Raw genomic sequence first — 22,678 nt, 5'->3', positions numbered from 1 at the left:
AGAGCCAAGTTTCCTGATGGATTGGAACATTCATGACTTAAAGGGACAGTCTTCTTAAAATTACACTTGAATGATTCAGATAGTGCATGCAATTGTAATCCACTTTCTATTTTACTTTTATCATCAAATTTGCTTTGTTCTCTCGATATTCTTTTTTTAAAGCTTAACCTAGGTAGGCTCAAACTGATTTCTAAACCTTTGAAAGCCGCCTCTTATCTCAGTGCAGTTTGACTTTTTTTTCACAATTAGACAGTACTTGTTCATGTGTGTTATATAGATAACATTGTGCTCATTGGAGTTATTTGGAGTCAGCACTGATTGGCTAAAATCTAAGTCTGTCAAAATAACTGAGATAAGGGGCAGTCTGCCGAAGCTTAGATACAAGGTAATCACAGAGGTAAAAAGTATATTAATATAACCGTGTTGGTTATGCAAAACTAGGGAATGCATAATAAAGAGATTATATTATTTTTTTAAACAATACCATTTTTCAAGTAGACTGTTCCTTTAACAACCATTAGAAATCTATGAAGAGGTCTTTTTAACAAACTGGAAATAATTTTACTGACTGGAAAACACTTACAGAATAAGAGAGCACCAACAGAGCAAGACATGAAACCCACAGTTTTTTCTTTCATTATTCAGACAGAGAATACAATTTTAAACAACCTTTCAAATTATTTTTATTATTTAATTTGCTTTGTTCTTTTGGTATTCTTTGTTGAAAACTAATCGACTGAGCGCTAGCTGCTGATTGGTGTCTGAACATATATGCCTTCTGTCATTGGTTCACCCAATGTGTTCAGCTAGCTCCAAGTAGTGCATTGCTGATTCTTCAACAAAGGATGACAAGAAAATTAATCATATGTGACAATAGAAATTCAATGGAAAGTTGTTTCAAATTATATGCTCTGTCTGAATCATGAAAGAAAAATTTGGAATTTCATGTCCATTTTAAATGGAGAAATTGTGAAATCTCATGGAAAAGAGCACAATGTCACAGTTTAACTTTACTTGTACAAGGACAAACTGCACCGCCATCGGAATTCATCAGGATTTCTGAGCCTTGTACAGCTATTAGCCTTTTCAAATATTAAGCAATGTACAATTGATTAGAATAGCCAGTGATAACGTGCTAATCACAAAATGTTGCAAAGCATTTCTGGCATAAATCACAATAGTAATGGAGTTATCATGGTTCAGGACGTCTGCCAACCACCTCCCTTGGCCAGTCAGGTCAAATATCACGGCAATCCAGCCACCGTCCAACCACACCAATGGCACATGGTGGCTCTGCCACACTAGTGAGCCACTGCCCACATCTCCCCAGGAAACCTCTGGGAAATGTTGGGTAGTATGTTGCCATATGATGGGTATCGGAGTACCAGAGACAGGGCCGGGACATCTTAGTTACAGTCAACAGAGACACAAATGAAAGGCAGAATGTGTGTACAGACTTTATTGCAGGAGTGAAAGTATACCTCTATCTTTTGCATGGTGAACACAGTGTCCCTTACTGCTTCCTCCAATAGGGGGCGCATCGTCTCTAATTCCTCCTGCATCTTCACAACATCTTCAGCTGTATGAAGGAGCTAAAGAGGAATAGAGACACATTTGTATATATATATATATATATATATATATATATATATATATATATATGTAAATGTGAGAAAGTGAAGGGTTAGAAAAATAGATAAATTACAAATGATAAAAGTAATAATAAAATATAATTAAATTAGTAATTTTTTTTAAAAAAAAGATGAAAGTTGGAGAAGAAATGGAAGAATGTTTACAAGAACTAAAAGAAAACGGCATAAAAGATGAGATGGTAAAAATTATAGTAAATATAATAATAATAACAACAGAAAAAGAAACTTCAGGAAAAAATATGTAGACTAGGGAATACGACTCCCCAAGCCTTGTATTAAAGGGATACTAAACCCAAATTTTTATTTTATGATTTGGATAGATCAGCAATGTTAAGTAACTTTCTAATTTACTCATATTATCAATTTTCTTCATTCTCTTGGTATCTTTTTTTGAAAAAGCAGGAATGAAAGCTTAGAAGCTGGCCCATTTTTGGTTCAGATTCCTGGATAGCGTTTGCTGATTGGTGGCAACATTTAGCTACCAATCAACAAACAGTACCCAGGTGCTGAACCTAAAATGGGCTGGTTTCTAAGCTTTAGTTCTTGCTTTTCAAATAAAGGTACTAAGAGAACAAATAAAAAAATGATAATACAAGTAAATTAGAAAGTTGCTTAAGACTGCATGCTCTATCCAAATCATGAAAAAAAAAAACATAATTTATGCTTACCTGATAAATTCCTTTCTTCTGTAGTGTGATCAGTCCACGGGTCATCATTACTTCTGGGATATTACTCCTCCCCAACAGGAAGTGCAAGAGGATTCACCCAGCAGAGCTGCATATAGCTCCTCCCCTCTACGTCACTCCCAGTCATTCGACCAAGGACCAACGAGAAAGGAAAAGCCAAGGGTGAAGTGGTGACTGGAGTATAAATTAAAAAATATTTACCTGCCTTAAAAACAGGGCGGGCCGTGGACTGATCACACTACAGAAGAAAGGAATTTATCAGGTAAGCATAAATTATGTTTTCTTCTGTTAAGTGTGATCAGTCCACGGGTCATCATTACTTCTGGGATACCAATACCAAAGCAAAAGTACACGGATGACGGGAGGGATAGGCAGGCTCTTTATACAGAAGGAACCACTGCCTGAAGAACCTTTCTCCCAAAAATAGCCTCCGATGAAGCAAAAGTGTCAAATTTGTAAAATTTGGAAAAAGTATGAAGCGAAGACCAAGTTGCAGCCTTGCAAATCTGTTCAACAGAGGCCTCATTCTTGAAGGCCCAAGTGGAAGCCACAGCTCTAGTAGAATGAGCTGTAATTCTTTCAGGAGGCTGCTGTCCAGCAGTCTCATAAGCTAAACGAATTATGCTACGAAGCCAAAAAGAAAGAGAGGTAGCGGAAGCTTTTTGACCTCTCCTCTGCCCAGAGTAAATGACAAACAGAGAAGACGTTTGTCGAAATTCCTTAGTTGCCTGTAAGTAAAATTTTAGAGCACGGACTACATCCAGGTTGTGCAGTAGACGTTCCTTCTTTGAAGAAGGATTTGGGCATAAAGAAGGAACAACAATCTCTTGATTGATATTCCTGTTAGTAACTACCTTAGGTAAGAACCCAGGTTTAGTACGCAGGACTACCTTATCCGAATGAAAAATCAAATAAGGAGAATCACAATGTAAGGCTGATAATTCAGAGACTCTTCGAGCCGAGGAAATAGCCATTAAAAATAGAACTTTCCAAGATAACAACTTTATATCAATGGAATGAAGGGGTTCAAACGGAACGCCCTGTAAAACATTAAGAACAAGGTTTAAACTCCATGGTGGAGCAACAGTTTTAAACACAGGCTTAATCCTGGTCAAAGCCTGACAAAAAGCCTGGACGTCAGGAACTTCTGACAGACGTTTGTGTAACAGAATGGACAGAGCTGAGATCTGTCCCTTTAATGAACTAGCAGATAAACCCTTTTCTAAACCTTCTTGTAGAAAAGACAATATCCTAGGAATCCTAACCTTACTCCAAGAGTAACCTTTGGATTCACACCAATATAGGTATTTACGCCATATCTTATGGTAAATCTTTCTGGTAACAGGTTTCCTAGCCTGTATTAAGGTATCAATAACTGACTCAGAAAACCCACGTCTTGATAAAATCAAGCGTTCAATTTCCAAGCAGTCAGCTTCAGAGAAGTTAGATTTTGATGTTTGAAGGGACCCTGTATCAGAAGGTCCTGTTTCAGAGGTAGAGACCAAGGTGGACAGGATGACATGTCCACCAGGTCTGCATACCAAGTCCTGCGTGGCCACGCAGGTGCTATTAGAATCACTGATGCTCTCTCTTGTTTGATTCTGGCAATCAATCGCGGAAGCAACGGGAAGGGTGGAAACACGTAAGCCATCCTGAAGTCCCAAGGTGCTGTCAGAGCATCTATCAGGACTGCTCCTGGATCCCTGGATCTGGACCCGTAACGAGGAAGCTTGGCGTTCTGTCGAGACGCCATGAGATCTATCTCTGGTTTGCCCCAACGTCGAAGTATTTGGGCAAAGACCTCCGGATGAAGTTCCCACTCCCCCGGATGAAAAGTCTGACGACTTAAGAAATCCGCCTCCCAGTTCTCCACTCCCGGGATGTGGATTGCTGACAGGTGGCAAGAGTGAGACTCTGCCCAGAGAATTATCTTTGATACTTCCATCATAGCTAGGGAGCTTCTTGTCCCTCCCTGATGGTTGATGTAAGCTACAGTCGTGATGTTGTCCGACTGAAACCTGATGAACCCCCGAGTTGTCAACTGGGGTCAAGCCAGGAGGGCATTGAGAACTGCTCTCAATTCCAGAATGTTTATTGGCAGGAGACTCTCCTCCTGACTCCATTGTCCCTGAGCCTTCAGAGAATTCCAGACGGCACCCCAACCTAGAAGGCTGGCGTCTGTTGTTACAAGTGTCCAGTCTGGTCTGCTGAATGGCATCCCCCTGGACAGATGTGGCCGAGAAAGCCACCATAGAAGAGAATTTCTGGTCTCTTGATCCAGATTCAGAGAAGGGGATAAGTCTGAGTAATCCCCATTCCACTGACTTAGCATGCACAGTTGCAGTGGTCTGAGGTGTAAGCGTGCAAAGGGTACTATGTCCATTGCCGCTACCATTAAGCCGATTACCTCCATGCATTGAGCCACTGACGGGTGTTGAATGGAATGAAGGGTGCGGCAAGAACTTTGAAGTCTTGTTAGCCTGTCCTCTGTCAGGTAAATCTTCATTTCTACAGAATCTATAAGAGTCCCCAGGAAGGGAACTCTTGTGAGTGGAACGAGTGAACTTTTCTTTTCGTTCACCTTCCATCCATGTGACCTTAGAAATGCCAGCACTAACTCTGTATGAGACTTGGCAGTTTGAAAGCTTGAAGCTTGTATCAGAATGTCGTCTAGGTATGGAGCTACCGAGATTCCCCGCGGTCTTAGTACCGCCAGAAGAGCACCCAGAACCTTTGTGAAGATTCTTGGAGCTGTAGCCAATCCGAATGGAAGAGCCACAAACTGGTAATGCCTGTCTAGGAAGGCAAACCTTAGGTACCGATAATGCTCTTTGTGAATCGGTATGTGAAGGTAAGCATCTTTTAAATCTACAGTGGTCATGTACTGACCCTCTTGGATCATAGGTAAAATTGTCCGAATAGTCTCCATCTTGAACGATGGAACTCTTAGGAATTTGTTTAGGATCTTTAAGTCCAGGATTGGTCTGAAAGTTCCCTCTTTTTTGGGAACCACAAACAGATTTGAGTAAAACCCCTGTCCCTGTTCCGATCGTGGAACTGGATGGATTACTCCCATTAACAAGAGCTCTTGTACGCAGCGTAGAAACGCCTCTTTCTTTGTCTGGATTGTTGACAATCTTGACAGATGAAATCTCTCTCTTGGAGGAGAGTATTTGAAGTCCAGAAGGTATCCCTGAGATATTATCTCTAGCGCCCAGGGATCCTGAACATCTCTTGCCCAAGCCTGGGCGAAGAGAGAAAGTCTGCCCCCCACTAGATCCGATCTCGGATCGGGGGCCCTCAATTCATGCTGTTTTAGGGGCAGCAGCAGGTTTCCTAGTCTGCTTGCCCTTGTTCCAGGACTGGTTAGGTTTCCAGCCTTGTCTGTAGCGAGCAACAGCTCCTTCCTGTTTTGGTGCAGAGGGAGTTGATGCTGCTCCAGCTTTGAAATTACGAAAGGAACGAAAACTAGACTGTCTAGTCTTGGCTTTGGCTTTGTCCTGAGGCAGGGCATGGCCTTTACCTCCTGTAATGTCAGCGATAATCTCTTTCAACCCGGGCCCGAATAAGGTCTGCCCTTTGAAAGGTATATTAAGCAATTTAGACTTAGAAGTAACATCAGCTGACCAGGATTTTAGCCACAGCGCCCTGCGTGCCTGAATGGCGAATCCTGAATTCTTCGCCGTAAGTTTAGTAAGATGTACTACGGCCTCCGAAATGAATGAATTAGCTAGTTTAAGGACTCTAAGCCTGTCCGTAATGTCGTCCAGAGTAGCTGAACCAATGTTCTCTTCCAGAGACTCAATCCAGAATGCCGCTGCAGCCGTGATCGGCGCAATGCATGCAAGGGGTTGCAATATAAAACCTTGTTGAACAAACATTTTCTTAAGGTAACCCTCTAACTTTTTATCCATTGGATCTGAAAAAGCACAGCTATCCTCCACCGGGATAGTGGTACGCTTAGCTAAGGTAGAAACTGCTCCCTCCACCTTAGGGACCTTTTGCCATAAGTCCCTTGTGGTGGCGTCTATTGGAAACATTTTTCTAAATATCGGAGGGGGTGAGAACGGCACACCGGGTCTATCCCACTCCTTAGTAACAATTTCAGTAAGTCTCTTAGGTATAGGAAAAACCTCAGTACTCGTCGGTACCGCAAAATATTTATCCAACCTACACATTTTCTCTGGTATTGCAACTGTGTTACAATCATTCAGAGCCGCTAACACCTCCCCTAGTAATACACGGAGGTTTTCCAGTTTAAATTTAAAATTTGAAATATCTGAATCCAGTCTGTTTGGATCAGAACCGTCACCCACAGAATGAAGTTCTCTGTCCTCATGTTCTGCCACCTGTGACGCAGTGTCTGACATGGCCCTAATATTATCAGCACACTCTGTTCTCACCCCAGAGTGATCACGCTTACCTCTTAGTTCTGGTAATTTAGCCAAAACCTCAGTCATAACAGTAGCCATATCCTGTAATGTGATTTGTAATGGCCGCCCAGATGTACTCGGCGCTACAATATCACGCACCTCCCTCTGAGCGGGAGATGTAGGTACTGACACGTGAGGCCAGTTAGTCGGCATAACTCTCCCCTCGTTGTTTGGTGAAATTTGTTCAATTTGTACAGATTGACTTTTATTTAAAGTAGCATCAATACAGTTAGTACATAAATTTCTATTGGGCTCCACTTTGGCATTGCAACAAATGACACAGGTATCATCCTCTGAATCAGACATGTCTAACACACTAGCAAATAAACTTGCAACTTGGAAATACAATTCAATTAGAATAATATTAAAACGTACTGTGCCTTTAAGAAGCACAGAAGATCTATGACAGTTGAAAATTAATAAATTGAAACAGTTATAGCCTCAATCCTTGTAAACAACACAACTTTAGCAAAGGTTTAATCCCATTAGCAAAGATAACAAATTCTGAAAGCAGGAAACAAATTACAGAATAAACGTTTTTTATCTCAGTCAAACTATAATTCTCACAGCTCTGCTGAGAGAAATTACCTCCCTCAAAATAAGTTTTGAAGACCCCTGAGCTCTGTAGAGATGAACCGGATCATGCAGGGAATACAATGAGTTGCTGACTGAAATATTTGATGCGTAGTAAAAGCGCCAAAAAAACGGCCCCTCCCCCTCACACACAGCAGTGAGGGAGAACAGAAACTGTCAGAAAAACAGATTAAGCAACTGCCAAGTGGAAAAATAGTGCCCAAACATTTATTCACTCAGTACCTCAGTAAATGAAAACGATTTTACATTCCAGCAAAAACGTTAAACATAATCTCTAGTTATTAAACAGCTTTATGTATTTCTTACAGTGTAATTCTAGTGAAGTACCATTCCCCAGAATACTGAAGTGTAAAGTATACATACATGACATTATATCGGTATGGCAGGATTTTCTCATCAATTCCATTGTCAGAAAATAAAAACTGCTACATACCTCTATGCAGATTCATCTGCCCGCTGTCCCCTGATCTGAAGTTTACCTCTCCTCAGATGGCCGAGAAACAGCAATATGATCTTAACTACTCCGGCTAAAATCATAACAAAAACTCTGGTAGATTCTTCTTCAAACTCTGCCAGAGAGATAATAACACACTCCGGTGCTATTTTAAAATAACAAACTTTTGATTGAAGATATAAAACTAAGTATAATCACCATAGTCCTCTCACACATCCTATCTAGTCGTTGGGTGCAAGAGAATGACTGGGAGTGACGTAGAGGGGAGGAGCTATATGCAGCTCTGCTGGGTGAATCCTCTTGCACTTCCTGTTGGGGAGGAGTAATATCCCAGAAGTAATGATGACCCGTGGACTGATCACACTTAACAGAAGAAACTGGGTTTAGTATCCCTTTAAGGAAGGGCTGATTGTCCCCTTTACTAACCTTGTCCAGACCAGTTTTCATTCTGTCCTTGGCTGTTTTTATCTCAAGCAGCTTCTTTGCAATAAGTTTAGAGTAGACACCGAGCAGCTCCAAGTAACTCTTGGGTGTGATGTAATTGTGCCGGGAGAGCTCTGCTAGATATTGCTTGGACTTGACAGCTACTGACTGGTGGATCTCCACACACATTTGAATCTGCAGGTTTAAAAAAAGACAACAAGAAAATCAAAGCTTGTAAATGTAATACTCTTGGAAATATTTTCATATGGATTCCCAAACTCACCATGCCTGAGATAATGGCCTCCTTAGATTCAAGCTCAGGAATATCTTGCAGAAAGGAGGAAGCAACAGATTCTAAAGCTTCTGAAGGCCACTCATTAAACCAGTCAATGGTGCAACAAGTAACCAAAGCAGGGAATTGTCTTAGACGAGATCGGAACACCTCCCCTATTGGGCTGGGGAAAAAAAGGCAGAAACCAGGGAGACATGTGAGAATCTAATACTCCTCTCATTTGAAGATGTTGGACAAGCCTGGTATAACATAAGCATTGTACCTCATGCAAAGCACAGTATGGATGTTTGTCATCACTCGTCGAGTATATGCAGCCATTAGGTTGGCTTTGGTTGGCTGTTGTCCCATGTCCAACACCACAGGCTTCATGACATTCACAATCTCATCCTGTTCATCTGGCCCATACAGGTTGGGAACATCTCCTGAATTAAGAATATTGTTTATGTCTTCTAGAAATGCCTCGTTCTTTATCTAAAGAGATAAACAAAAGAGTGGCCATTATGTATTTCTATGTATTAATCAGTGGGTAAGAGAGTGAGTTACGTGAAGTCCCTCAAAGAGTGAGAGGAACTTGTCATTGTTTAGGGAGAAGCAAGTCTGAGAGTGACATTTGTCAGTGGAATAAATGTGTCAGTGATTAGGGAGAAGCAAGCCTGTGAGTGACATTTGCCAGTGGAATACATGTATCATTGATTAGGGAGAAGCAAGTCTGAGAGTGACATTTGCCAGTGGAATAAATGTGTCAGTGATCAGGGAGAAGCAAGCCTGTGAGTGACATTTGTCAGTGGAATAAACGTGTCAGTGATCAGAAACATATGTATGTGAGCAGTGTAAGTGAAATTCCCTGATGCCTTAGGGCAGGACTGGTCAACTCCACTGTTACTGGGGCCAGGTCTCGAGTGCTGGCCTCTACTCCTCTGCAGATGCAACAGACCATTTTTCTTTAATGGAACTACCAGGCTACTGTATAACAAAGCAGCTAGACCTAGTTCTCCTTGTTTTATTGATGTCCAACTCTTTGTTCCCTCTTAGGTATGAAACAAAACAGCATAAGCAAAAAAAAAAAAAAAATAAAAAAAAAAATATATATACTATATATATATATATATATATATATATATATATATATATATATATATATATATATATATATCAGGCAATTTTCTTCCTAACGAGGAAAAGCAACCAACCCCAGGCATATGTTTCGGCCATGTCAGTGAGGTGCAATTGAATACCTCTAGGGCAGGGATGGGAAACCTTGGCTCTCCAGATGTTTCAGAACTACATTTCCCATGATGCTCAACTGGATTTCAGTTTCAGCGTGCCTAAGCATCATGGATAATGCAGTTCTGAAACATCAGGAGTGCCAAGGTTCCCCTTCCCAACTCTAAGGCATATGAGCAACGAGTCCACCTCTATATTTTCTTACTGTTAGGCAGACCCCAGAGTAATCTGTATACATAGAAACGAATGCTGATGACTACTTAGAAACATCCAAAGGAGGGGGTGTGACAGGTAGTCACTGAAGATTTTAGTATACTCAAGCCCCAGATAGGCAATGTTGTAAGCACTGGGTGTGAGTAGTATAAATGATGCTAGAGTACATCTAAGTATAATTGGAGTATTGCTATGCCTGTAATGTGTGTGTCCTTTGGCAAAAAAGTACAGGTAGTAGATAAAAAGTTAGTGTCAACATAGTTGTACCATGAGAATTGATTGGATGTATGCAGTGTGGATGTAGTGTGGATGAGGTTTGTTATGCTTTAAGCATTATTGATCATTATGATAGCATAGAGAGTAATAGAGAGTATGAGCATATTAATGAATTGAAATAGTACATCATTCAATTGTATGCGGTATCTCAGGTTGGCATTACTATTATCATACACTAATATACATATGTAGCATATAGGCGCAAATACAGACATGTGCTAACAAAACATTTTTGTGGCATAGATTCATTGATTAGTGAATTTCTCAGAAACCAGTTGCAATTATTATTATTATTATTACTATAAAGTTTATAATCAATTTGTTCATAAAGATCTATTTCCAACATTTGCCAGTATCAGAAATAAAAGCCAATTATAGAGATTACTAACATTTTCTAATTTTTAAAAAAATCACGTTTTAAGGGAATTAATCAACTGAGTAATTAAATAAGATGAAAACAATTTATATGTATCTATGATATGTGAATGGTAATCTGAATTGCAATTGTACATATATTCATTTCTGTGGCCACTATAGAGTTAGATCAGTTGTAGCAGACAGTCAATTGTTTAATTTAAGTGTTAATTGTTGGCCATTAGTATAATGACCCTTTGCCTTTAAATTGCATTACTAGGCACAGCACAACAGGCTATGATTACGGCTCACTAAGCCGAAACGCGTAAGTCAAGTGCTTTGCCTGCTACAACTCGCAATTTGCTAAGGTGCTTCCCCTTCGTTTTTAACATTTGTTTTCAATAAAGTTGGATTTTTTATAATACCTGGAATCGGATCTACTCTTTTTCCCTGTATCTACTTAGAAACATCCACACACCTACTAAACTTTTTCCATTACATTACATGACTCTTATCCCACATTTGCTACAATTCTGCCCCATCTCTGAGGGCCCGATGATCTACAGCTATCTGCTCTGGAGAGAATATCTATGAAGTCTTGTCAATAATACAAGGTCTCTCAAAGAATTGTAGTAAGGCACATTTTAGCTGAGAGCTGTTTATCTCGTTATACAGGGCTCTGGATGTGAAGGAGACACACATACATTAGAATATGTTAAAACATATTCCTGAAGATGTTGTGTGATTTATCTTCATGCTGGCAAGTTTCTGATGACCAGGTCCTATGTTGCCGGCCCTTCTATCCCAGATATTCTCTGGCAATGCTTGGCGGGTATGCTTCATGCAGGGTCACATGAAGAAACAATTTTACAAAATTCTAATTTCCTTTTATGTTCATTATACACAGCACATAAAGGAGGATATGATTATAGACAACTAACTAAGGGCCGGATGATCTAAAGTTCTCTGCTCTAGTAAGAAGCTGTTCTGCTCTAAAAACTCTTGTTAGTATGACATGGTCACTCAAAAAAAAAGAGTAACATATATCAATTCTCTTAGTTTGCTTATATTTATCAATCTACCAGTTGATTGTAATAACAATGACAAATAAGTAATACCCCTGCCCTTATTGTGAGGGTTCAAACAATTTAAAGAGGCAATTTTCACTCTCCTCACCAAAAATCAAATAATAGGCTTCATGTTCATTGTCAGGTTATAGTCAATTATAACGATCACTTAGAAGCAACTTAGAAGTAAACACATTTTAATATTGATGTCAGGGCTCACAGATCTTTGCAAGCTAGTGAAATGTAGTAGTGTTTTAATACACCTGATGTTCTGCACCAAAAGGTAACACTGCTTATGGTGTAATTTTTTTTTTTTTTTTTAACATTTCTGTCTGGCAGTCATGTAGTGTGGCAGCCAGGTTCACCACACACACAGGAAAACAAAGCAGCAGGATGGTCCAGGGGAAATTAAAATAAGGGGCTGACAGAGAGACTTCAGGGCAAGGGGTTGGGATCTGATTTGAGCACAGGCTTGAAAAAAAAAAGACCTATGGAGCTGCATAATCTGAGATCTGATGTGGGTATGGGGCTGGAGGGTTTGCAGGGCCTGGGATCTGATTGGATATCAGATGTGGGTATGTGGTTGATAGAGGAACTGCCTAATGTGTAGTACCAATTTTCACAATGAGTAGCAGCAAACTTTATCACACCTTATTTGTATTACCTGAATGTCTGTAAAGAGGAAGGTAATCTGTGTATTCTGTAATCCAGCTTTCAGCAAGATCCCTTTTATGTCTTCTCTCCACTCTGACATCCCATAATTCTTAGATAATTCAATCTGGAAACATTCATACTCTGCCCTGCAATAGGAACAACTGATATCTGTACACTGGCAAAGAAATATTAAATGTACAATAAAGTCAAAGCTAAACTTTCATGATTCAGATAAATAACTTTCCAATTTACTTCTATTGTTATTATTATTACTCAATTTTCCTTGAGCTCTTGATATCCTTTGGTGAAAACCATAGGTATGCTCAAGGGGAACAACATACTAGTGGTTGCTAGCTGCTGATTGGTGGCTGAACATATATACCTCTTGTCATTGGCTCACCTGATTTGTTCAGCTGGCTCCTAGTAGTGTATTCAACAAAGGACACCAAGAGAATAAAGCAAATTTGATAAAATAAGTAAATTTGACAGTTTTCTAAAATTGTATGATTTATCTGAATCATGAGAAAAAAAAATTGGCGTTTCATGCTGCTTTAAGCAAATTATCAGCTTAACATGATCCTGTCCATTAGAGATTGCTGTGTGGACAATTAAAGGGACACTGTACCCAAACATTTTCTTTTGTGATTCAGATTGAGCATGCAATTTTAGGCAACTTTCTAATTTACTCATATTATAAATTTTTCTTTGTTTTCTTGCTATCATTATTTGAAAAAGAAGGCATCTAAGCTTTTTTTGGTTTCAGGTCTTTGGACAGCACTTTTTTATTGGTGGATGAATTTATCCACCAATCAGCAAGGACAACCCAGGTTGTTCACTGAAAATGGGCCGGCATCTAAACTTACATTCTTGCATTTCAAATAAAGATACCAAGAGAATGAAGAAAATTTGATAATAGGAGTAAATTAGAAAGTTGCTTAAAATTTCAGGCTCAATCTGAATCACAGTGAATCACAGTGTCCCTTTAATACTCAAATTTACTAGTTTATGACTTCCTTTTTTATTGCCTTCCAGTTTAGTATAAGTTCTGATAGTTGAATTAAGTAAATTGGTCAAATTATGTTATGTAGTATAACTGTGACAGACAGACTTTTCTCAAGCATTTTGTGACAATTTTCACTGATTTCCATGGAATCAAAATATAAAAATCGACCGCTAAATGATTCTATTTTGATGATAACTGTGTAATGTAATTTGAATGCAGATTTTTATTTAACTAATAATAAAACAAAAGCACTATATACAAGGGACACTGCACTGTACTGTTATGTTACAATATTTCCGTGGTTTCTACTACTATTATTATTATTATCATTTTTTTTTTATCACAAACAGGAGTAAACTATTGTATGATTTTCAAGTAGGTCCTTGTAAGAATTTTCATTAAAGGGACATAATACTCATATGCTAAATCACTTGAAACGGAAGCAGTATAACTGTAAAAAGCTGGCATGAAAATATCAACTGAGCATCTCTATGTAAAAAAGGAAGATATTTTACCTCACAATCTCCTCAGCTCAGCAGAGTAAGTTCTGTGTAAAAAGTTATACTCACCTGCTCCCAGCTGCAGGTAAAAAAAAAATGAAGAAATGAACAGCAGCCAATCAGCATTAGCAGTGCTGAGGTCATGAACTATTTTACTGTGATCTCATGAGATTTCACTTAACTCTCATGAGATTTCATTGTAAACTTCCCTAATCTGAATAGGGAAATAATATGAGAGTGCACAAGGCTCATCCTTTCAGCTGTCCCAGGACAGACATACTAATATGCTGCTTAGAAATCCTTTACAATGGGATGTGGCTACTGAGGAACTTTTGAGGTAAAATATCTTTCTTTTTTACATAGTGATGTTCAGGTGATATTTTCTAGTCAGCTTTTTACAGCTATGCTGCATCACTTTCAACTGTTTAAACATTTGGGTATTATGGCCCTTTAAGTGACACTGCTAATTATTTCAATATTGATGATCAATGCAGTGATTTTTTTCATTTAAAGGGACAGTCTACTCCAGAATTTTTATACTTTTTACCTCTGTGATTACCTTGTATCTAAGCTTCTGCAGACTGCGCCTTATTTCAGCTCTTTTGACAGACTTGCATTTAGCCAGTCAGTGCTGACTCCTAGGTAACTCTACGGTCATGAGCACACTGTTATCTATATGGCGCACATGAACTCATGCCCTTTAGCTGTAAAAAAACTGTCAAAATCCCCTAAAATAACAGGTGGCCTTCAAGGGCTTAGAAATTAGCATATAAGCCTACCTAGGTTTAGCTTTCAACAAAAAATATCAAAAGAACAAAGCAAATTTGATGATAAAAGCAAACACTCAACAAAAAGATTGTCTATAAGATATACTTTACTCTTGTTGTCAGGCTGTTTTGGGACTTTCTATATTGTTTACAGTGGTACAGTGGTTTTCTCTGAATTTAAAGTAATTATTCAGTTTATCTGTTCATACACTAAGATGGCATATATGTTTTAATAAATCAGTGTGCAGCATTACCATTCATTAAGGCGGTATGAATTAAGCCCCCCTCTTTCTTTTTGATCAGTATTTGATTTATTTTTTTATTTTTTTGGTTATTGGCACAGATTCCCTCTGTTTAATTAATTATTAATTCATGGCACATGCATTATGTATAATTTCATTTAAATTTGATTACTTTTAGAATTTAAATTTTTAAACCTACAAACACTTTATTGCCATCTCAAATGAACATTTAAATTATCATAGTTCAATAGTTTAAAACTGTGATTTAAACTATATGTGCTCCATTTAGCAAAGCCAAGCATTGCAGGCTTGCTCAAGCAAGTAGCTGTGTCCTTAAGTCATCTGCTACCTAACCTCTCCACCACCTCGAGGGTGGCAGAGGTAAAGGTCTGGATCGAAAAGGATGATTGACAAGCCCTGCTCTCCTCTATGTCTTTGTGCAAGAGCTTTAAGGTTACAAGTTAAAAAAAAAATGGTTTTCAGGTGGTTTTAAGAGTGAAAAAAATAATTTTAAACATGTCCAAGTTGTTGAAATTCAAAAAATTAAAGACTGGAATACTATTGTTAAAATTGTTCCCAGGCGTGGTATAGGGGACATTTATAAGGGCTGGATACATTTGAAAACCATTAGATAAGTGTTTTATAAAATGGGTTGATGATTGGATTGGAATCTGCTTGAATTAGAGAAAGCTACAATAACCAACTTGATAAGTAGCCATTTGTGTGGATAAGACTCTAGGCCACATTTGTCACACAACTCTACTAATAAATTGGAATAGGGGCCAAAGGTAGCATAATGTATACGTGTGATACAAATGTGATATGGCAGGCCATATAGAGTGTGTTGAATGTGAACCATTCTTCTTGGCCTATATAAATCTATATAGAATAAAGATATCCTGAGTTGCTGACATGGCATAGACTCGAAGTTTATATATAACTTGTTTTGATTGAATAAATGCTGAACAAAACAATATGTATTCTAAAAGAACAAATGACTCATCCGTGGTTGAAACATTTGTTGGACCGGATACATCTGGAGAAGTTGTTAAGAGACACATAGGCAGTTTCATAAACTTTTTTTTTGCAAAAAACTAATGTAAGAACTATAATTAACAGTATATATAGAGGAGCTGGGACTTTCTTTTATTTAGACTTCTCATTCCAAGGACAGAGACATGCCGCTTGGAAATAATATTGAAACTCCCAGATCCTCTCCTCTATATCGTTTGGGCTGAAGTTGACGGGAATCCCCAGCCAAAGTGGAACATATATGATGCATTATCTGGTGATATAGTGATTTATTTTATTTTTATATAAGCAAATTGTTATTATGCATTATTGTTTAAGATTGTTCTTTTCTTTTGTGAATAAACTATTATACCTATTAAATATAGCAAGGAGTTCAATTATTGCTTTCAGCATATGTATTAGGATTATGCATTTAATTAGGCAATACAATATGATAAAGCTATGTTAAGGATGCACTTACATGTGACTCGCCAGTTTAGTAAGAGACTGTCGCCCGCTGCCACCCACACCAAGCAGGAGAGCGTTGCCCAAAGGTTGTCGAAGGACACGGCTGATTCGACAAATGTGTTGAACTGCATCCAGAAAGAGAACAAGCTTCATCTTATTTGTGTTAACCTGATTGTAATCTTCCATGTATTCCTCAATCACTCGGAGAAGCTGTGGAAGAAAGACAGGGCTTAATAAGGAGCTTTAAATGCTGAATGTTTGGCCTAAAAAAATAAGAGACATATAAATAGGTGCACAAAGGAATCACAAATCTTTATAAAAGGTTAACCAAACAGAAGATAGGTGACTTCTTAAAGGAATACTTATTCCAAGGATCTAAAAATTTAACACTGTGGCTTTTAACACCACAAAGTTCCATTCCAAAAGCTTGTTCACATAGAAATGAGGCACCTTATAATATGACAATGGGGTGAGCATGTAAGGCCACAAGTACATATAAGTCACACAGTGCATCTGACAACCATAAGCAAATTAATAGATCATATGGTTCTCTCATACACATGATACTATGTACATAGGAGCACAATCATATACAGGAACAAATGAAAAAGTGATGAAGCAACTTTTACAAACAATTGTACACATACAAAGGAGTTGGAATACTTAACAGATAAATACATACACACAGCAGCTAATCCAACCACATACAGGAGCACGTGCACAATGAAAAGGGGCTTTGCAGATACAAAAGTGCATAGGTGCTGGACCTGCTGTGAACACAGGAACTGGGAATTTCATATAAAGGAGCACAGACACACAGCTATATCTCTAAAATAAAGAAGCATTTTCACAAAGGAACTATATCTCTCAAATAAAAGGAGCATACTCACACAGGATCTCACACAAACATGCACATGCACACAGGAGCTAGATCTTAGATATAAAGGAGCATTAGCACAGAGGAGCTAGATCTTATACATAAAGGACCGTTCGCACACAGCATATGCATAATGATGCTGAGCAGCTATGGAGATCCTGTATAAGAAATGCTTTGACATCCACATGCTTGCTGTCTCATCCACCAATAGCTGCCATGTATAATTTTCCAAAGCCACTTGCCTACTTACTGTAGTTGCAACAATTAACCATAAGTATGTATAGCCCACAATTAAATCCCTGGCTACTTATACTGTTATATTTTTCACTCCCCTTTGCCCATGCTTAGGGTTATTCTTGCTTTGCTCAGTGTATGCTAATTAATTACTTTAAGAGCCTTTAATAATCTACTTTCTATTCATGATGCATATTTGACTTCCTGTGTTTTCCCCTCTGTTCTGTGACTGTGAGCATGGTATATTGCTCAAGAATATCATGGATTAAAAGGTTGTTGCAGTGTTGTTCCACTACCTTCCCACGATCTTGAATAAGTTGGTAAGATCTGGTCTCAGATCCAGGATTCATGAAGTCCCCAAATAGCACTGGTTGCTGAGGAACAACCTCCTCAAAGCTGGCACCAAACTCTTGCATCCTGTCCTTCATCAGCTTGTCAAACCAGCCTCGGTCCTCCTCATTCACTAACCGATCTTGAAATATGCGGCAGGATTCATGGTACCAAAGCTTCAGGAGCTGGTATTTATCCTACAAGAAAAACAAAAGCTATGCACTTATAACATTCATGGCTTTGAAGGAATACATTTTTGAGTGTAAATTCACAAGCTTGCCGGGGTGATTTTAAGCAGCTTATAACTACATTCATATGATCTTTTAATTCTGCTTGGACCATCACCTCATTCTATTGAGAGAACCATTTAATTTTACCAAGACACTAGGCTACCTCTCTTAAACACAGGGCTTTCTCCATTATATACTCATTATTTCTCATCTATGCCCCCCGCTACCTTTTGTGATGTCCACAAAACCCAAATAGTCATTGTTCCTTCTCCCTTTCAGCTACTTCAGTCTTGGATACTCTTACCATTGCCATCATGCTGCCTCTTTCAATAGGGCACTATTATGTAATTAACACTCATCTACAACTCACAGGAACATACATAGTTTCACACCCTTGGTATCTATCATTATCATCAATGTCTGTATATTACACTTACCTCCATTTTGGCTGGTTCTGCCATGAGCATTCCCTGGAAGACTTTAGACAGGTCTCGGAGATTGAATGTGTAGTGAGATTTAGCGGGTGTAGGCAGCAGCTGAGAAGTTATTGTGTTATACACTTTAATGGTGGAATCAACTAACTGCTCCGTCAGACGTTGCACTGCTGGGGCCCCAGCTAAAAGATATGAGATTATTCAGTCTAAGCATTGCCCACCACAAAACAAGTCTCAGGAGAGGCAGAATGTCATTACCTGGGAAAATAATAAGCTTGTTTGACAGTTTAATACACAGACAGTCTAGATTATTGGGGGTAGTAATGTAGTGGCAAATAGCAGCATGTGAGGGTTATGAATATTGATATAGGGTGACACAGTGTATTGTCCGAGGCTTAAAAGGTTATGGAAGTAATTTATTCCATCTATAAGAAGATATTTTAAAATGAGTTAATTTTGTACTTTGTAAAATGTGTACTTAAAGGGATAGTAAAGTCAAAATTAAACTTTCATGGTTCAGCCATAGCATGCAATTTTGAAGAACTTTCTAATTGACTTGCATTATCAGATTTGCTTCATTCCCTTTGTATCATTTGTTGAAGAGTAGGTGAAGGAGCAGCAATGCACTACTGGGAGCTAGATAAATTACATTGTATGAACTAATGACAAGAAGCATATATGTGCAAACCCCAATCATCAGCTAGCTCCCAGTAGTGTGTTGTTGCTTCAAAGCCTAACTAGGTATGCTTTTCAACAAAGGATACCAAGAAAGCAAAACAAATTTGATTATCATAGGGCACCATATTGCGTATGCTGTGTGCCGTCTCCGGAGAGCAGCAGCTTATTTATAAAGTTGAAGTATAATCAAAAGCAATTTATTGTTAGAATACAGCTTAAAACTTCAAATAAAACATATCTGAATCCATCTTTTAGGTTATCAGAATTGGCAGACTGTGCACCAATTTACTATTGCACTTTGACAAGTTCCTCCCCCCCCCGCCCCCAATATTTCAATCTATTGTTTGTTAAAGCACTGTTTCCATTTTAGAGTAAACTGAAAACAAAATAGTAACTATGGGTTTCTATGCAAAGAACTTCTAATATCTTCTTTTACTGGATTTAAACATTCTTTAAATTGTAAATTGTGATCCCACTGCATTGCTACAGTATATCTGTCTAGGAGACCCTTAAATGAGATTGAGTCTTTGTGACTGGGTTTTTATCGGGGACTTGCCTCCATCCACGCTAAGTCCATGCTCATTATGAAACTCACAGTCACAAATGTTTTTTCTAGCTTATAAATTCCATAATGTAGGTGAAATCACTTTAAAACACACTCTTGTAAATGAGTTTGGACATGGACACATGCCCCCTATAAAAACACAGTCACAAAGGCACAATCTCATGTAAGGATTTCCAAAATAGATACAAAGCAGGGGGATCATGATTTACAGTTTAAAAAATGTTAAAATCCAGTGAAACTAAATTGATGTTTACCTGGTACATTTATTTATTTCTGGACATGAAGAGTTCACAACGTCATTCCAATTACTAGTGGGACATTCAACTCCTGGCCAGCAGGAGAAGGCAAATAGCACTCCAGCAAAGCTGTTAAGTGTAACTGCCTTACCCATAACCCCCATTCAGCCGAAGGAAATGGAAAAGGAAGAAACACAAGGGTGAAAGGTGCCTGAGGTTTACAGAAAAAAAACTGCCAAATTATAATGAGAAAAGAGGGTGGGGTCGTGGACTCTCCATGTCTGGAAATAAATACATTTATCAGGTAAGCATGAATTTTGTTTTCTTTCCTATTACATGGAGAGTCCACAACCTCATTCCAATTACTAGTGAGAACCAATACCTAAGCAAGAGGACACAGAATGAACAGGGAGGGAGAAAAAAGGCAGGATGACCTAAACAGAAGGCACCACCGCTTGAAGAACCTCTCTCCCAAAAGAAGCCTCGGCCGAGGCAAAAGTATAAAATTTGTAGAATTTTGAAAAAGTATGCAAAGAGGACCATGTTGCCGCCTTGCAAATCTGTTCCACAGAAATTTCATTTTTGAAAGCCCAAGAAGAGGACACAGTCCTAGTGGAATGAGCCGTAATTCTCTCAGCAGGCTGCTGTCCAGCAGTCTCATAAGCCAAATGAATCAAACTTCTCAACCAGAGGGACAGAGAAGTAGAAGTGGCTTCTGACCCTTACACTTTCCAGAGAAAACAACAAACAGGGCAGAAGATTGCTGAAAATCTTTAGTAGCTTGTAAGTAAAATTTTAGAGGCCGCATAACATCCAAGTTATGCAAAAAAAGTTCCTTTTGAGAAGGATTAGGACAAAAGAAAGGAACAACCATTTCCTAATTAATATTTCAATCTGATACTACCTTTGGGAGAAAACCCAATTTAGTACGAAGGACCGCCCTATCAGGGGAAATCACACTGGAGAGCTGAGTGCTCAGATACTCTGCGAGCGGAAGAAATGGCAACAAGAAAAAAAAAAAACTTTCCATGATAACAGTTTAAAATCAACAACATGCATTGGCTCAAACGAAGCCTGCTGCAAAACTTTAAGAACTATATTAAGGCTCCACGGGGGAGCAACAGGTTTAAACACAGGCCTGATTCTAACTAGGGCCTTTACAAAGACTTGAACATCTGGTAGGTCTGCCAGATGTTTGTGCAAAAGGATAGATAACGCAGAAATCTGACCCTTTAAAGTATTAACAGATAAACCCTTATCCAGGCCTTCCTGAAGAAAAGACAAAATCCAGGGAATCCTCACCCGGCTCCAGAAGAACTCCTTAGATTCACACCAAAAAATATATTTACGCCATATCTTATGGTAAATCTTGTGAGTAACCGGTTTTCAAGCCTGAATTATAATTTCAATGACCGCTTCAGAAAAACCAAGTTTAGATAGAACTAGGCGTTCAATCTCCAAGCAGTTAGCTTCAGAGAATCTAGGTTTGGATGGCGGAAAGGACCCTGAAGTAGAAGGTCTTTCCTCTGAGGTGACCTCCAAGGAGGTAGAGATGACATCCTCACTAAATCCGTGAACCAGATCCTGCGAGGCCATGCAGGAGCTATTAGGATCACTGATGCTCTCTCCTATTTGCTCTCCTTCCACAAGTCATTCCTCATATCAAACGGAGGAAACAGATAAGCCAGAGAAAACCTGAAAGGAACCGCTAGAGCATCTATCACAACACTCTCTTGACCTTGAACCATACTTTCGAACCTTGGCGTTGTGGTGGGACACCATCAGATCCAACTCTGTAACCCTCCACTTGCAGGATATCTGAGAGAATACTTCCGGATGGAGAGCCCACTCCCCGGGATGAAAGGTCTGTCTGCTCAGAAAATCTGCTTCACAGTTGTCCACTCCTAGAATGTGGATGTCACCTCCTTCATGGCTAAGGAACTCTGAGTCCCTCGCTGGTGGTTGATGTAAGCCACTGAGGTGATGTTGTCCAATTGGAATCTGATAAACAAGACCAAAGACAGTTGAGGCCATGCTGATAGGGCATTGAAGATAGCTCTCAACTCCAAGATGTTTATGGGAAGAGAGGACTCTTCCTGAGACCACATGCCCTGAGCCTTTAGAGGGCCTCAAACAGCTCCCCAGCCTGACAGGCTGGCGTCCGTAGTCACAATTTCCCAGGAAGGTCTCAGAAAGCAAGTGCCCAGAGACAGATGTTCCTGTGACACCCACCACGAGAGAGAGTCTCTTGTTAAAGGGTCCAGTTTTATCCTCTGAGATAAACCTGAATGATCTCCTTTTAATTGATGGAGCATACAAATCTGCAGCGTTCGTAAAAACAGAATTTATGTTTACCTGATAAATTACTTTCTCCAACGGTGTGTCCGGTCCACGGCGTCATCCTTACTTGTGGGATATTCTCTTCCCCAACAGGAAATGGCAAAGAGCCCAGCAAAGCTGGTCACATGATCCCTCCTAGGCTCCGCCTACCCCAGTCATTCGACCGACGTTAAGGAGGAATATTTGCATAGGAGAAACCATATGGTACCGTGGTGACTGTAGTTAAAGAAAATAAATTATCAGACCTGATTAAAAAAAAACCAGGGCGGGCCGTGGACCGGACACACCGTTGGAGAAAGTAATTTATCAGGTAAACATAAATTCTGTTTTCTCCAACATAGGTGTGTCCGGTCCACGGCGTCATCCTTACTTGTGGGAACCAATACCAAAGCTTTAGGACACGGATGAAGGGAGGGAGCAAATCAGGTCACCTAAATGGAA

At 39.2% G+C, this 22,678-nt stretch overlaps 1 protein-coding gene across 1 annotated transcript in view; it reads right to left on the bottom strand.

Annotated features, from left to right (window-relative positions):
* The window catches only part of DNAH1 (dynein axonemal heavy chain 1), a 691,978-nt gene that overhangs the window by 148,125 nt on the left and 521,175 nt on the right, over positions 1-22,678 (bottom strand). Inside the window, exons 47-54 of the mRNA XM_053721084.1 lie at positions 18,422-18,600; positions 17,721-17,951; positions 16,327-16,523; positions 12,333-12,468; positions 8,797-9,005; positions 8,526-8,697; positions 8,246-8,437; positions 1,482-1,592 (exon numbers count right to left, since the gene is read on the bottom strand). Of these exons, the coding sequence (XP_053577059.1) occupies positions 1,482-1,592; positions 8,246-8,437; positions 8,526-8,697; positions 8,797-9,005; positions 12,333-12,468; positions 16,327-16,523; positions 17,721-17,951; positions 18,422-18,600 (1,427 nt within the window). The remainder of the gene's footprint in view (positions 1-1,481; positions 1,593-8,245; positions 8,438-8,525; positions 8,698-8,796; positions 9,006-12,332; positions 12,469-16,326; positions 16,524-17,720; positions 17,952-18,421; positions 18,601-22,678) is intronic.

The sequence above is a fragment of the Bombina bombina genome, chromosome 7 (genome assembly GCF_027579735.1).
Source record: "Bombina bombina isolate aBomBom1 chromosome 7, aBomBom1.pri, whole genome shotgun sequence".
Classification (NCBI taxonomy): Eukaryota; Metazoa; Chordata; class Amphibia; order Anura; family Bombinatoridae; genus Bombina; species Bombina bombina.
The sequence above is the reverse complement of the archived record's forward strand: the minus strand, read 5'-3'. Positions and strand labels throughout refer to the sequence as shown.